Source organism: Dendropsophus ebraccatus, chromosome 10 (assembly GCF_027789765.1).
Source record: "Dendropsophus ebraccatus isolate aDenEbr1 chromosome 10, aDenEbr1.pat, whole genome shotgun sequence".
NCBI classification, from domain to species: Eukaryota; Metazoa; Chordata; class Amphibia; order Anura; family Hylidae; genus Dendropsophus; species Dendropsophus ebraccatus.
Window position 1 is genome coordinate 86486450 of NC_091463.1, and position 18263 is coordinate 86504712.

The 18263-nt window shown below is 40.7% G+C and overlaps 1 protein-coding gene across 1 annotated transcript in view; it reads right to left on the reverse strand.

Moving 5' to 3' along the window:
• Nucleotides 1–829: 829 nt before the first annotated feature.
• Nucleotides 830–18263, reverse strand: part of LOC138766496 (olfactory receptor 5B12-like) — a 29135-nt gene continuing 11701 nt past the window's right edge. The window contains exon 3 of the mRNA XM_069944086.1: nt 830–1105. Coding sequence (XP_069800187.1) covers nt 830–1105 — 276 coding nt within the window. The remainder of the gene's footprint in view (nt 1106–18263) is intronic.

Genomic DNA, 18263 nt, shown 5'->3' on the forward strand with positions numbered 1-18263 from the left:
AGTCTCTTATTGGACCATGATAATCACTTACATTCACACCTCTTACAAGATTAAACTTGATTTAGCTCTGAAGGTGCTCTTATTTCACCAATTGAGACCCCCCGAATCGACATCGGATAGCAGAGCAATACCGCAATTGGTGCACATCACTTTACTGATTGCTTTACGGTGCTTGTTTACCAATTGGTTATTGCCTAATGTACCTGACCTTGATTTGATAGTGGCACAGAAAAAGCTCTTTTTTGGAATCGATAAGATTGATACGGAGAGGCATAAAGATTCTGGTTCAAAGAAGTTTTTCCAGAAATGGAGACCCTTTATTTTACAGCATTATGATACGCAGGCCATTCATGACATAGTGAAGCCCTTCTAGTTCACAAAATGGTACTGTACAGAGTCGCTGAAAGGTACATTGGGGGCCTTACAGCTGCCACATTGACTCTCTTTCTTTGTTACTCTGTTTACATCTTACTAAACCCATTTGCAATGTTGTAATGCGAGAACCTTTCTTTGTATGGTATGTTGGCCACTCTGTACTTCTAAGGGTCTCTTCATATGTTCCTATGTCCGGATCTTCTTTGTTATGATTCCATTATCGGGATATGTTTTCTCTACTTTTGCTTTATATATGTTGTAATCTTTGTGTCTTGCATGACACCTTATTGTTGTTTTTGATCATCATTTCTGAAAATCCAATAAAAATATTTGGGGAAAAAAAAAAAAACCTTCACATGTCCTCGAGGCTTAAAATACTCAAGTAATCCAAGTATTCAAAGAGATTAACATAAATCAAGTTAGATTTGCTTCTTCATTCTGATGACATTGCCTGCTATACAGCGGAATGTGTTTTTGTTTCACATTTCCCGATTCTCCTTCTAAAAGCCTTTTTGACGTCTTTATTCCTGAGGCTGTATATAAGTGGGTTGAGCAGAGGGATGATTGCCGTGTTAAATAAAGAAAACCATTTCTTCGAGCCTGAGGCCTTACCTGGTGTAAGATACTGAAAGGTCAACGTGGTGTAAAGCAACACAATGACTGTGATATGTGAGGAACACGTGTAGAAGGCTTTTCTTCTGCCAATGCTAGAACGTATTTTTATTATGGACTGAATTATAAAGATATAAGATGTTAAAATGAGAAGAAATGGAAAAATGATATATACCATAAGCCCATCTGTATTAGCTACTACTTTCAAAACTGTGATGTCACTGCAGGCGATTTCCATAAAGGGCACAAGGTCACAGCAGAAGTGGTCAATGACATTTGTAAAAAAACAAGAGATATTGGATACAAGCCAGACTTGGGGAATGCATTGTATGAAACCAAATATCCAACAAAATGAGGCCAAGAGAAGACATTTCTTATAGTTCATAATAATCTTGTAATTCAGGGGCTTACAAATAGCTACATATCGATCATACCCCATGGCTGTCAATATGAAAAGTTCATGTGCTTGTAAGACGGAAAACATATAAAATTGCACCATACAGGACAGGAAGTGCATTGTGTTATCTCCAGTGATAAATGTTAGAAGGATCTTATGAAGGGTGACAGTAGAAGACATCATGTCCACTATAGACAAATTAGCAAGGAAGAAATACATGGGAGTGTGAAGATGAGATTCCAGACAGACCAGGAAAAGAAGACTCATATTCCCGACAAGAACAATGAGATAAATGGGTAAAACCAGAACAAATATCGGAGCCTGGAGCTCAGGAACATCAGATATCCCCTTTATGATAAAATATGTCACTGTTTGGTTTGGCTCCATGTTTCTCACTGATATGAATAAAAAGTGTTCTAAGGTTACTTAAAACAAACAAATTATATAGAGTGTAAACATCTACAACAGCCAATCCTTCTCTCCATCATTGTCATCTGTTGGGGAGAGTAAGGAAGCCACCATGTCACATGTCATCACAACTCGCTGAATTTGATTGGCCTTACTAACTTTACTCTAAAGCCCCTATTCCACGGGGCAATGCAGAGGAGCAAACGAGTGATGTCAATCCGGGAGGGCCGTGGGAAGGTGCGGGGGCTGCCCAGGTCATCGCTTGATTGTCCGGGCAGCCCATAGAGGATAGCGGCGGTCTGCTGCTGCCACTCCTATTCCACGGCAGTATCAGCTATATCAGTCGCTTGTTTTTCAACATGTTTGAAAAACAAGCGATGCAAGGATCAGCCGACATGAACGATGTTGGCTGATCGTTGCCCTCTATTCCACGGGATGATTATCGGCCGTAATGGCCGATATTGGCCAAATGCGGCCAATAATCATTCTACCTTCTACGAACGTTAAGCCTTCTATCTTATCACAAACCTCTATATTGTAAATGACTGTAATATTTACTTACAGAATCATAGAACATTAATGGCATTAAATGGAATTTGTCAGCTGCAATTCAAATTCCAAACTGCTGACACGTATATAAGACATGGAGACACATGGCACCTTTCATTTATTCATTATCCGTTTAAGAGTCGCTTTCCCAAGCTTCTGATCTGCTGCAATTGGAATACCCCCCCCCCCACACACACACACATTGCTGACCCTACATGATTGACAGTGAGATAAAAGCTGAGCTCCAAGCAGATACAAGGATGGGAGGTGATATGGTGCAACCTTCGGAAGATCAGGAGCTTGGAAAGCCTTTCTGAGACTTTTTACTGAAGAATTGAAGCATATTTTTGGTATGTTCTGGAAGCATAAATGGATATATGAAAGATACCATGTATATTCTTGCCCTGAATATATACTGGAAGACTTTAGATTTGTAAACAGAACTAATTCAATTTTTTGTAACAATTTTCTGACAACAGTTGATTTGAAAACAATAAAAAAAAAAAATTGTGTACCCCTTTAAAAGACCACATAATCTTTTTCTTATTAAAATCACTTCACCCCTTTTCCTTATTTAACCTTTTATAATATTTAAATGTTTCCGTTATGCCCTCTGCCCATTCTTTTCTTTCTCTATATAGATTTAGTACATTTAGTATTTCATTTTGGCTATATTAACACAACTTAAGTTCCATACTAATCACGGCCATGATTGGTACGGAACCTGCGTTGTGCTGCAGACCGAGGGAAACCCAGCTGGGTCACGGAACAGCCATTCTATTCTCATACTATGTGTGAACATAGCCTTAACTTGTATGCTTAAAGGTAATATATCATCATTATTTTTGGGTGATGTTTTTTTTTCCAATTTTTTATTTTACTATCTATCTAAGTCCAAGAATTCGCAGCTCTTCCATATAATGAAAAAACTTGTGGTATTAAATATAAAATACGACATGGAGAGAAAGAAGCTGTTGCACCTCACACCTATGGCTGATACTAATGCCTCTCTGCTACATTTAAAAACCAACGCCAGGATATTGGTATACAATTTGATCAAACCATATTCCCCCATGTACCGCGTGCAGGTCTCCTGGTTCACATGAGTCCCAACACTAACTCACTTCTGTGTCGGTCAGCGACCGCTAACCCCGCAAAGCGTACACAAGCAGGGCAGGGAGGGCATAGAATGGCCCTGCAACCTCAATGTCACAGGACCAAACCCAAAGAGCCCTCCCAAACCCAGCAGGCACCACCGGCGGAGAAAGCTGATGCCAAACAATACAAGTGTGAATATGAACTTGCTACTCACCATAACTCCTGCAGGTAGAATGGGAAAGATAGGAGGTACTTGAAATGTGTGCACAGGTGCTTCCTGCTGATTAGGGTCACATAGGTCTTACAAAGAGGAGTGCTAACTGCTCAGAAAAGGGAGGAAAGTAAAATATGACATGGAGAGAAAGGAGCTGTTGCACATCACACATATGGCTGACACTAATGCCTCTCAGCTACATTTAAAAACCAACGCCAGGATGTTGGTATATAATTTGATCAAACCATATTGCCCCATGTACCGCGTGCAGGTCTCTTGGTTCACATGAGTCCCTACACTAACTCCATACTGTGTCGGTCAATGACTGCCAACCCCGCAAAGCTGCACAAGCAGGGCAGGGAGGCCATAGAATGGCCCTGCAACCCCAATGTCTTGGACTTGTCTTGGACTTGTTTAAAGAGGTGACGTGGCTTCAATGTCCATTGCTGGCACTCTAATCACTTTTCCTGCGTGTGCACTCAATTCTATCTATCTATCTATCTATCTATCTAAATAGAAAAAGCCGTGGCACTCGAAATTCAGTGAAAAAATAAGTGTTTTTTATTCGCCCAAAACCGCAGTTTTTGGGCAAATAAAAAACACTTATTTTTTCACTGAATTTCGAGCGCCACAGCTTTTTCTATTTGTATACTCCAGCACCTGTGGTCGCAAGGGTGCATGCTGGAAGGCACCCAACTACGTTTATAAAAAGGAGTGCTGCACTAATAGACTTTTTTTCTATCTATCTATCTATCTATCTATCCTGAAATACAGTCTTCATTTCCTTCACTAAGTCTAAACCTGTGCCTAGTCTCCCCCTAAGTAATATCTGCAAATGTAAAAAAAAAATTGTAAGCTCATCCAAAAATTTTTTTTTAAAGCCGTATACAGTATAAAAATCCCAAACACTGAAACAGTCACTCACCATACAACTGGGATGAATTTCTTTCTGTAGATGTAATATCACAGTAACTATTGGAGGCATTGAGGTTTTATAGTATATTTAATTACTATAATTATTCCCTTTGCTCTTTCATGATCTATTAGGATTCATTACACTTGCTTCAATTTTGTGAATTGACTGCAACATTTATAGTTATTATTTTATTAATATCTTCTGTATAAACATCTGATGATGATTACGTCTCTGCTTTGTATTCTTTGTAGCTAGTATATGGGTCAATCAAAGGTCTATGCAATGTTTCCACTACAGAAATTTGCGATCCAACACACACATCAAATAGGAATTATCATTTACCTCCCAAATATTTGCTCAACCAGGAGCCAGATAGACCAGGCCACACACTGTCCAGATAAATGCCGCATACCATGCCCAGTTATCACGGAAGCCCAAGAAACTTTTGTGCCTTTGGTTTGAAAGTTCCTTAATGGTCTAGGCTAGTAAAGGTTCTGCTCCTGGCAAGGAGGGGGAAGTGAAGAACAGGCACGTGTGAAGTTTTACATGGAAAAAAACAGACCTGCAACGCACAAGATTGGTGAGCGCCTGTTCTCTTATATCTATATTGCTAAATTTTTACAATTATGTTGTTTCCTCCTTAGTTTGACCAATCCAAGTACTACATTTCCTATTTTACAAAAATGTATTACTTGATTACACCGTTGGTGTATTGTCGGGAAATACAGTCTTAGAAAGAGGTTATGCCACTAAACATTCCACAGGAAGATCTTTAACATTTAGGCACCAACTTTCAATTCTGGTGTCTACAGAGAACATCCATTACTAGAGCTGTCTCCATCTTTATATGCAGCTAATTAAAGCCAAATGGCATAGAATTCCAAATTCAGTAATGATAAACAGCAACACTCAGGGTGGCCTGGCTACTTTTAATGTTGGCCATTATTATTGGGCAGCATATTTACGCCATATTTTGTTTTGATCTACATATTTTGCATGCAATAAATGGGCAGAGGTTAAAAAATTGTAGTTGTCCCCCACTCCCCATGGGATGCCTTCTGCCTGTGCTTGCTCTATGTTATTGGGTTCTATTAACTTTACTTAACATATTTGTACCATTTGCATGTCTAAATTTAAGCTTTTCTTCTTGAGGTGTTTCCCCTAAATTCATTTCTCCTTCACCTCTCATTCACATTCTACATTAACCAAAAGATTGTCTGAAAGAGGGTCTTCCGGTTTGCTGATGTGGTAGCCCCCATTAATCATTCTATGCTTTTAATTTAAAAAATCACAGAGAGGTCTGAACTACCTTCTTCCAAGTATTTAACTTATCTTCAGCTACTCCGTCTTATGTTTTCGACTTTAAGGTCTCTCAGAGTATCCAAACCGACAGCATGGGAGCAGCTCATCAGAGCTGGGACCTAGACTTAGGGCCTAGTCTCAGTTATCTTCACAATCCAGTTTGCATAGCTTTTTAAATTTTTTACTATTTCTTTTTTTAATAATAAAACTTTTATTTTTTTTCTGCAAATAATTATTATTAAGGAAGCCTTCACACACGCCGGATCTGCAGCAGATTTAAAGCTGCAAATTTTCAGCAAAATCCACTGTGGAACCAGTGCCCATTCATGAACACATACTCACAGTGGGATTGACATCCAGCGCTGTGTATGTAAGTTAACCCCCCGCCGGCTGGAGCATACATTACCTGCTCTGCGCTCTGGCTTGCCTTGGGGGTTCTCGGCAGGACGTCCTGCTCAGCCGGGCTGCGGTGGGGCAGCGCACTGATTTGCTGAGTAGGACGAGCAGACGCCGGGAACCCCCCGAAGCAAGCCGGATTGCGGAGCAGGTAATGTATGCTCCGGCCGGCGGGGGGTTAACTTACATACACACAGCGGGATGTCAATCCCGCCGCGAGTATGTATTCTCATTGAGATTAATAAGCACTGGATCAGCAGCGGATGTCCCTGAAACAGCTGTCTGTGGATGGATGTCTGGCTTTGGTAAATCCTTGTCATGTCGCAATACTCGCAACAGAGTTAGAATTTAATGCAGAAGGGGCCATCCTGATATTTCCCTATTTATGTTTCAATACTCACAACCGAGTGGGACATAAAGGGCTACATATGGGAGGCTCCCCTTGGCAACATACTTTCCTTCCCTGGAGGGATATGTAGCTATTGCCGTGTTTTAAGACTCGCAACTGAGGCTCCACTGACCCTCTTTTTTGAACTGGTGTGTAGGTGCAGAATGATAGACCAGAGTCCAATAGCTTAAACAGGATAACTATGTAATCCGCAGACCGGAAGAAGCGCGGTACCGCAAGAAACAATTGTAGTCTACATGTGAAGGCGTGTCTGCTCCACAGCCGCCTCCCTGCATGTAATAAAGTAAACCTCCAATAAACCAGCCAGAAGATGCATTGTATTGGTGAGTGCCCCCTTCTCTTTTCTCACCCTATTCACATTACGTTCTCTGTTTAAGCGGAGCACCACTCTGAACTGTCGTCCCGGCGGTTTGAGCTACCTGTTCCCAGTCCAAGTTCCAGGTGTTGGAGATTAGTTGGGTGGTGCCGTCCACCTCTCACTCCATAGACAGAATAAACACAGTTGTGGTAACTACAGGTGCAGGCAGGAGATAGTAATAGAAAGAATTGAGTATAAGAACGCCGTGAGGGCCCTGTCCAATGCAGTATTGTACTCTGCCGGCATAGCGTAGCTGAAGAAACAAGTAACAGAAGAAGAAGACACTCATACTCACATATAGATACTTTTGATCTGACCGCCTTATGCCCTATAGTGTCGGGATACCCGTCCTGCTAGGGTAGTATGAGGTCTTAAATCCCTGCTCTGGGGTGAGCAGACTTTTCAAGATTTCCCAGAATAGCTGTGTGTTACAATAGGATACTTAGGCTTAACTACTGCTTTGTCCTACTGGTGTACCTAACTCCAGTTCTACTGCCCTATGTATTGTAGAAGGTATCCCTGGTGTGGACAAGGTTTTCCTCAGAGGATGTCCCCCCTCCTAAGGGGCTAGCACTGCATTCTAAATGTAGCTAACAGCAAAAAAAAAAAAAAAAAAGAATAAGTCTCTTGTTCCCTGACAAGCGTCCTGGCCTGAGCAAGGCCCTGGCTTCAATGCAGCAGGAACAACTCTATGTGTGTGTCTCTCCACCTCTATTGACTAAAAAAGGTTCACTCACCAGGAACTAGCTACTTTTTTTTTTTTTTTTGGGTGGGGGGGCATCTTAGCTAGTGAGGGGTTGGTGATGCTATGTGAGTGCAAGAGAGAAGAGAGGTGAAAGGCAGAAAAGTCAAGGGAAAAAAGGCTTTTACCTATGATAGGAGAAAAACATAACGTGACAAAACAGTAAACCCGATGCATCCTTCAGCTGTGCTCAGTACAGTACATAGGAAATACAGCAGCAATTCTTAGAGGGGAAAACACATAATACACTTCTCCTTCATCCCCTTGTGAGAGCCTGATGGTTACTTTGCTCCAGTGCATAGGAAACTTCGTGGTACACCTGTGCTGGGACACTACACTGCTACTTATGAGTGTGTGCTACAGAGTGCAGTACAGGACTTACTATGAATGCTATATATGACATCATAACAGGTCATCTTTCACGCTGAAGATGATTTCAGGGGAAAAACTATTAGAAAACAAAGCATTTGGAGACAAACTGCTAAAAAATATAAGAACTAAAGATGAGTGAACCTGGAGCATGCTCGAGTCCATCCGAACCGAGCTTTCGGCATTTGATTAGCGGTGGTTGCTGAAGTTGGATAAAGCCCTAAGGCTATCTGGAAATCATGGATATAGTAATTGGCTGTATCCATGTTTTCCAGACAACCTTAGAGCTTTATCCAAGTTCAGTAGCCCCCGCTAATCAAATGCCGAACGTTCGGGTTCGGATCGACTCGAACCCGAACCTGGTTTGCTCATCTCTAATAAGAACATAAGTAGGACATAAAGGCCAAGAACAATATTAGTACACAATGCATGAAAATCCACATGAGGCTAGGTTCACACGTTTTTTTTAAGTAAAGAACGGACGCTGATTGCAATGGCCTCAGTGTCCGTTCTTTACTGCAGGGGCGGCATTGCATTGAAGTTAATGCAATGCCGTCTGCTGTGTTCACATATTGTCATTTGTGCCTGTCAATTATTTCCGCCCCATCTCCCTGATTAATACCGACTGCAAGATAATTGCCAAGGCCCTGGCGCAAAGACTGGCTGAGGTTGCACCGAATAGAATAGGAGTGGAGCAGTCGGGTTTTGTGCCTGGAAGGTTTATACAGGATAATATATCCAGGGCCTTTGCTAACTTGCAGTTAGATTCTGATGTTCCCCGCTCCATCCTGTCGCTTGACGCCACAAAGGCGTTCGACAGGGTGGAGTGGGGTTTCCTTTGGAGGGTCTTGGAAAAGATGGAATTGGGAGGTAGCTTTATTTCTTGGGTTAGGTTGCTCTATTCCTCTCCTATGGTTAGGGTTATGGTCAATAATGAACCCTCTGAATGGTTCTCCCCCACGAGAGGTACGAGACAGGGATGCCCTCTCTCCCCCCTGCTTTTTGTTTTTTATATTGAGCCACTGGCGATTCTCATTAAATCTTCCTCTCAGGTGCAGGGTTTTGGGCTGAGGGGTAAGGAAGAAAAAATTTTACTGTATGCGGACGATATTTTGTTATTTGTTAGGGGGGGGAGTGGGAGAAGTTCGTAAAGTTATGGCTTTGGTGGATCGGTTTGGGGTTCACTCGGGACTGGAGGTTAACTGGAATAAGTCAGCCTTGTTGCCTTTGGGAATAGATTTTCCAATAGGAGAACTGAGAATCTCGGTTGTTCAACCAGGTGGGGTCTTGGAGTATCTTGGGGTTCGGATCTCAAGCAATGTAAATGACTATATGAAGTTGAATCTTGCTCCCTTGTGTAAGAAGATTCAGGATAGGATAAATTTTTGGTCACAGTTGGTTATATCCATGGCAGACAGGGTGGCTTTAGTGAAGATGGTACTGCTTCCTCAGGTACTTTTTTTTTTGTACTCGGCTCCTATTTGGGTTTCCAAGACATGGTTTGATAGAATGACGGTTATGTTAAATAAGTTTATTTGGGGTGGAAGTAAGCCTAGATTGAAATACAGGAACTGGACTCCCCCTTTGGAAGATGGAGGTTGCGGGCTGCCTGATTTTTTTATATATTATTTAGCGATAGGAGCACAAGATTTGCACAGAGGTAGAGACTCTCCGGTGTTGAATTATATTTTTGAGCAGTGCCATTTGAAATATGACAATGTTATGGTGGGGGTGGATGCAGGTTTTGGAGGATGTAGATTTCTAACACAGATTATTAAATATTGCAATGTATGGAGGCACTTGAAAAAGATGTGTAATTTTAAAGGGCCTTTTTGGTTCTCTTCACTTTGGGGTAATGTGGAGTTTAAAGAATTTGTAAAAATGTCAGAATCACAATTTTGGATTGGCCGTGGATTGAAATGTGTTAGCCAATTGGTGACAGACAGTGGAATAATTGGGTTTGAGGATTGTAAGAGACAATATAATTTGTTGGATTCACAATTTTTTTGGTATTTGCAATTAGTTGATGCTTATAATAGTTCAGGGGATGGGACTAACTGGGTGGTCGGCTCGCACCCTTTTTTTGATTATTTTCAGAGTCTTCCAAAGGGGAAGAAGGTGCTATCTGGTATTTATCGTTATTTGGTGCGGGAGAGGAGCAACCCCTTTCTATCAAAAATAAAGGAAAAATGGGCCCTTAGGATAGGAATCATTACTGATAGGCAGTGGGAAGTTATGGGAAGAAATTTAAAATCTATTTCTCTCAGTTCTTCCCATCAATTGATTCTATTAAAAATTTTATATAGGGTATATTTGACTCCTTGGAGACTGGCTATGATACATCATAGAGAGGACTCGGCCTGCCCAAAATGTCAGCAGGAGCAGGCCGACTTCTATCACTTGATCTGGGAATGCCCATCTGTCCAGACTTTTTGGAGGGAGGTTATAGGATTTATGGATAATTCCTTAGGGTTGGAATTAATAGATGAAGTATTCCCTATATTGATGGGGGCCCATTCCAATGATTCAGCAGATGGAAAGGTTATAAATAAGATGACAGCTCTTGCGAAGGTTCTCATCTCCCGGTATTGGATGGGGACGGGGGCACCCTCCTTTCATGAATGGAAAGTGCTAGTAGAGAGAGTATATAAGTATGAAAAGTCTATGGCTAGAAGGCAGTCCAGTAGAAGATTAATGCGATTCTGTAGGACTTGGGAGAAATGGGAGAATAGGGGGGTTGACTGAATGATTATCGGCAATTGAGGTTCCTGGGTAGTGGTGCTGTGTTAATGGGTTTTTTTTTTCAAATTTTTTTTTTTTTTTTTTTTTTTTTTTTCCCTCTTTCCGTTTCGTTTCCATTCCTTCGCTGGGGGGTGGGGGGGGTGGGGGGGGGTAGGGTTGGGAGGGTGGGTGGGGATGGTGGGCGGGGTAGGGGTAGTATAATGCATAATGTGTTCTGTATATTGGCTTATTCCCTTAATTGGGTTGTGTTGATTTTTGTATATTTTTGTCTTTCATAAAATAAAAAGATTTTAAATTAAAAAAAAAAAAAAAAAGATAGACTGAGTTTGAAAAAAACACAGACACTCAGTAAATACACCACAAATAAAGACATAAAGCATTAAAAAAAAAAAAAAAAAAAAAAAAAATTATTTCCGGACACTGTTCACTGAACAGCGTCCGGAAACATCAGCTGTTCACACAACCCAATGTGCAGGGGCTAATTGAGGCTAATTGATTTGTGGCTACACCCAACGGTGCCTCTAAATCAATTTTGAAAAAAGTACGTTCCTGCAGCCAATAGAGAGGTATCAGCGGCAGGAACGGGCAGCCGGCTGCTTAATAGTGTTCATTTCTGTTACACTTTGGAAGAAAACTAATAAGAAATAATATCTAATAAAAAGAAAATATGTAAAAAATACTATTGCACATTTTTAAAATAAATTAAGTTTATTTAGTCATAACAAACAAACAAATATTCACATATTTGATATCTCAGTCACTATAACAACCTGTACAGTGAATTAATATGAACATTTACAATGATCAGTGGAAAAGCAGAATTTCTTTTAAGTTAGAGGCCATGGTCACACGGCGTATTGTACCGGCTGTTCCGTGACCTGACCGGATCACAGAGCGGCCGGGCTCTGCAAAGATCATCCCGGCCAGTACTGCAGATAATCTTTATGGCCGTAGAGTTGTGATGCGGGCGCATCAGCGCGCGCCCGCATCAGAACTCCCCATAGCACATTATGAAGCAAGCGTCTGGACCCGTTTGCTTCATAGTGTGCACTGACATGGTTTTCTACTCACTGAATAGCGGCCGCAGAAAACTGACATGTCAGTATTTTGCGGCGCCGCTTGGGATCCCGGCCGGAGCGCATACTATGTGTACAGTATATGCTTCGGCCGGGATCCCATAAAAGAACATGCAGCGTGTCTTTTCGTACAAGTACGGCCATTGTTGCTGATTGCAACAATGGCCATACTTTTACTCTGTGTGAACATAGCCAGAAACTTATTATATTATAAATTGAACTGCAATGAATATGTAAAATCTACATGTATGTCGACCAAAAAAACTAAAATAAATGCCAGAATCCAAAAAGGCAGAAATCAAAGGATAATTATGTCTTCATGGCTATTTAAAGGGACTCGAGCTTCCACGTTATTATTGTACAGGTGAGTATAACAACTGAAGTCCATATGGACTTTTATTTATCTGCAATCATGCAATTATTTGTCTGTGTGTAACAGATACTGGAGGTGGCTAGTGTTCCTTCCACACGAGTAAGGGAGCCATGCCTCCGGAAATGAAGACGACAAAAAGTGAGCTTCAATTTTTGTACTCATCTGTATGATAATAACGTGGAAGCTTGGATGTCAGGAGATGTACTGTAGATGTTGGGAACCGAGAAAAAGTGGATATCGGTGATTTCCTTCACCATGATGGAATATTGATGAGGTAGTACTAAATCAGCAACTCATTGATTGACAAATACTTGAAGGGAATAACATAAATCAGGTTAGATTTGCTTTTTCACTTCGATGACACTTCGCCAGCTATACAGCAGAACGTGTTCGCTTTACATTTCCCGATTCTCCTTCTAAAAGCCGCTTTGATGTCTTTATTCCTGAGGCTGTATATAAGGGGGTTGAGTACAGGGACAATCGCTGTGTTTAGCAAAGAAAACCATTTCTTTGAGCCTGAGGCCTTACCTGGTGTAAGATACTGAAAGCCCAGTGTGGTATATAGCAACACGATGACTGTAAGATGTGAGGAACACGTGTAGAAGGCTTTTCTTCTACCAATACTGGTACGTATCTTCATTATGGCCCTAATTATAAAGATATAAGATGTTAAAGTGAGAAGAAATGGAATAATGATATATACCATAAGGCCTTCTGTATTGGACAGTAATGTCAACGTTGTGAGATCACTGCAAGAAATTTCCATGAAAGGGACAAGGTCACAGCAGAAGTGGTCAATGACATTGGTCAGAAAACAAGAGATCTTGGATACAATCCAGACTTGGGGAAAGAAATGTAAAAAACCAAATATCCAACAAAATGAGGCCAAGAGAAGACATATCTTATAGTTCATAATAATATTATAATTTAAGGGCCTACAGATAGCTACATATCGATCATAGCTCATGGCCGTCAATATAAAAACTTCATGTCCTATTAAGACTGAAAACAAATAGAATTGTATTATACAGGCCAGGTAGAGCACTGTGTTATCTCCAGTGATGAATGTTAGAAGGATCTTATGTTGGGTGACTGTGCAAGACATCATGTCAACAATGGACAAATTAGCAAGGAAAAAATACATGGGAGTCTTCAAATAAGAGTCCAGGCAGACCAGAAGAAGAAGAGTCATATTCCCGAAAAGTACAATGAGATATATAAGTAAAACCAAAACAAATATTGGAGCCTGAAACTCAGGAGTATCAGATAGCCCTTTTATGATGAAATATGTCACTGTTTGGTTTGGCTTCATGTTTCTTACTGCTATGAATAAAAAGTGCTGTGAAGTTACCAAAAACAAATTATAGACTATGAGATCTCCACCATGTAAAGTTGGCCATACACCATCTAAACTTTTAGGAACATAGAAAACTGGTGGCAGAAACAGACCACATAACCCATCTGGTCTGTCCTACCTTCTAATCAGTCCCTATCCACATTAACCCTCACAATGTAAATTTTAGGTTCACCTATCTGTATGTGGGAGGGAACTGGAGTACCAATAGGAAAGCCACACAAACATGGGGAAAAGATGCAAATTGTTAACAAATGTTTCCTTAGTGATATGTGAACCCAGGACCCCAGTGCTGCCCACAGTGCATAGATATAAAGACATGTGATGCATATATACCCCAACCAGGGCACTATTTTAGAGCAAAGATTAAGTCGGGCTAAGTAGACGATGAGATGTCAGAAGAGCAGGCATAGTAGTAGAGGGAGAAAAGTTTGTTAAATGAATGTACAGTATTTTTTTTTTAAATATTTAATTTGAAAAGCCCTACAAGTATAACTAGATTGGTTGAGATGAAAATACCTCTTTAATATCTCTTATAATGAAAATACCTTTTTTTTTTTTTTTTTTTTGGGGGGGTGTGTGTTTTTGTAAATTTAGTAAATTTTTTAAAGAGTCACCGTGAAAGAATCACTTACCGGAAAACTGTGTTGAATGTCTGTCTGTAGATATAACATCACAGCAACAATCGGAAGCACTGAGGCTTTATATAGTATGATATATGACTATAATTAATCCCTTTGCTCTTACATGGTCCATTGGGATTCATTACGCTTGTTTTCTTTTTTTCTAATTTAAATGTAACATTTAGAGTTATTAGTTTATTAATATATTCGGCGTAAACATCTGGTGATGCCTCATTACGTCTCTATCTTGTAGTCTATGTAGCTAGTATATGGGGCAGATAGAGGCCTGTGCAATGTTACCACTACAGTAATTTGGGATCCAAAGCACAGCTAATAAATATTGTAATTTACCTCCCAAATACAGTGTCCGGATAAATGCTGAATACATGCCTCAAAAAATCTCTGCAGTCTTATATATTCCTGTACCTCTAAATTCATCTTACCTAGATTTTTGTAGACTAAGAGGACGAAGGTGATTTCCCTGATGTTATAGGGTACTAAAAGTTTTATTGGTCACAAGACTGGAGGTCAGTTATATTACAGTAAATAAAAGGATTTTAAATGCTTTTGCTCCCAGCACTCACCCCCCTGTATTTCCACATACAGTGGTACCTTGGTTTAAGAGTAACTTGAATTGAAAGCGTTTTGCAAGAAGAGCTCACAGTATTTCAAAATTGTGACTTGGTGAAAGAGCATTGCTTTGGTGTAAGAGCTCCCTGTAGTGGGTGGGAGGGGGAGTGGGGGAGGGGCATGGTCTGCATAGCGGGGTCTACAGCTCTGTACTCTGTCCCAGGAAGTCTCCCTCACCTTCCAAATCCATCAAAGAACCGCGATCGAGGAATTTGCCCCCATCCAAACTGCAGAGCATGCCAGAAGACTCTATAGACCACGAATAGAAGATCTGGGCAACTTGGACTGCACGTCTGGGGAAAAATCCTGTCCTTCACTGAGAAGCGTAACACTGACAGGCTGCATTGTGGCTACGAGATTTCCTGGCTGCCGGTGCTAATATTCCTATCTGTGCCATCTTTGAGTATTTTGCTCCAAAGAATATATGTAAATGAGCCTGTTTTTTGCACTGTGCATGCAGAGATCATAGTGGGACTCTGTATGTCCTGTATTTCTCTAGTGCTGAATTAACAAAAACACTTCTCAATATTGCTGTATAATGTACTCAAGGTTTCTGCTGCCTATATATGAGCACTACAAAAAAGAGTGCAGGACTTACTCCTTGCTCTATGTGATATTTATGGGAGACATTTTAGCAGTTTGCACTTGCACTTAACATCTTATAAAATAAAATAATCCTTTAATAGTCCCACCACGTGTAAATTCAGTGTGTTACAGCAGTATAGATATTACACATACAAAATGCTAAAGGTAAAGTAAAGGCATTACGATTAATGTAGAGAAAGAGAAGAAAAGGTAAAAAAGATACAATAAAAACATTTGACTATTTTAGTTCTTTTTATGGAGTGATCTCTGCATAGGTAGGTATTGGTTGTACAGCCTAACTGCTGCAGGAAGGAAGGACTTCCCATATCGCTCCTTCTCGCACTTTGGGTGAATTAAACGGTCACTGATAGTACTGCCCAGTGCTATCACTGTCTCGTGCATAGGATGGGAGTCGTTCTCCAGCATGGGGCTGACCACTGATAAAATCCTTCACTCCCCCACCACCTGCATCGGTTCCAGGGGGCTTAGGACAGAGCTGGCCCTTCTGATAGTGGTTAGCACTGTAGCCTTGCAGCACTGGAGTCCTGGGTTCAAATCCCACCGAGGGCAACATCTGCAAAGAGTTTGTATGTTCTCTCCATGTTTGAATGGGTTTCCTCTGGGTACTCCTTGGGGACAGGAATAAATGGTAAAAACTATGCAAAGTGCTGCGGAATCTATGTGCGCTATACAAATAAAAGCATTATTAGTGATGAGCTGACGTGTGGATATTCGGGTACACTTGGTTCAATCTAAGGCTATGTTTACACATTTTTTCTTGTCCGTTTATAATTTTTAAAATGACGTCCGTCATTTTGAGTCCAAAATTACGTCCGTTATTTTGAGGACTGGCCCGTCATTGCAATATAAGCTGCATTATTCTAGTTTAGGTGGACTAATGGGTTTGGGTGTGTCTTTAATTGAAAAGTCCATTGAATTTAATAGTTAAAATGAACGGCGAAAAAATATAAACTATGTGGGAACAACAAAAAATAACGTCTGCTGTTTGCAAAAGATATCGTCAATAATTGTCATGATCATTATCTTGACGTCTGCGCAGATAACGTCCGTCATTTTATACATTGTGAGCACTAGACGTTAGTTAAAGCGGACACCTTTTCTCTTTTTTTGGCTTTGTGAAAACATAGCCTAACTCGAATTAAAAAAAAAGTTTATGGATCAGGACTTTTACTCGAACTTACACATGGACCCGAACTATATTGAAGACAAAGAGGACTCAAACTTTGCGCCATAAAAATGTCTGTAAAATGGGGTAGAAGGCTTCAAATGCAACCAAAATGTGTATAAAGGCAATTTCCCTGACAATAAAGTCAAGAGTCAAGAAAGTATTTAAAATAATATCATAAAAGAAATATAAAATAAATAAAAGAAGAAAGACATTAAATTAAATTATCTGAATAAATAAATAATATTAAAGGAGGACAGGGGCGTCCAGATGGGGAAGAAGGAGGAGGAGTAGATGGAAGCAGGGCTGCCATTAGGGCAGTACTAGCGGTACAGTTATCAGGGGCCCGGTCCTATACTAAAATCAGGGGGGCCCGACAGACCTGTCCTCCGCCCTAACTTCACCTAACTGCTATATCACACACACACACACACACACACACTGCACCAGACACAAGCGAGCCCCCTCCTCACTACTCTCGGGCCCCTCCCCTCTCATTACTTTCTCTGGGGCTTCCTGCTTTCTCTGATGTCGGGAAAGAAGAGGGGGAGTGGCCCACAGCTGCTGTGACGAGAAGAGTGTGACTGTATGTAATGTATATTGTATGTGTGTTGCGTGTATATGATGGATGCATAGTACATGTGTATATGTGTTGTGTGTATGATGGATGTATCATTTACGGTATGTGTACACTCAAGCAGGAGCAAAGTGGTGTGTTATACAAAGAATGCCCATCCAAGCAGAATCAGTGTAAAGGTATCGTCACAAGTACTGGATTCACAGCGGATTTCACGCTGTTGGTTTGCAGCGAACTCCCTTGCGAATCCTGGTACTGTGATTTTCAATGGGGTTACATACCGACAGTGGAGTGACTGCGGGTATGTAACTCAATCCAGTGACCGCAGCGGAATGACTGCAGGTATGTAACCCCATCCACTGACCACAGCGGAATGACTGCAGGTATGTAACCTCATTCAGTAGCAAGTAGAAAAAGTGCACCGGCACTGCAGGTCGCAGATCACGCCTTTGGTATAAGGTGTAGGATACTCTCACCTTTTGGTGTATCGGTGGTGCTCTGTTCAAAACAGTAGTCCATGAAAGTCACATGTAAAGTCTACATGTAGAGTATATGTGACAGCATACATCGCGAATGGTGAGCTACATACTAAGGGATGCAGGAAAAAAACTGCCACTAATTCATTACTTCATTATGAGAGTTACCACCCCCATTATGTAAGAAACTCGGTCCCCTATGGAAAGTTCATCCGTCTCCGTAGAATAAATAGTGATTACGATGAATTTTTGTTACAGTCTCAAGAACTAATAGGCAGGTTACGAGAAAGAAGATACCCAGAAGAAGTAATAGCTAAAGCATTTGAAAAAGCAGTGAAAATAGACAGAGATGATTTAATTTTTAAAAAGAAATATAGAAAGACACAGAATAGATGTGTTTTTTCTTTAGAATTTAACCCCATGTCGGAAAATATTAGAAATACTATTCTACAAAATTGGCACATACTGAAAGAAGATGAGGCACTGAAGGAAAAGA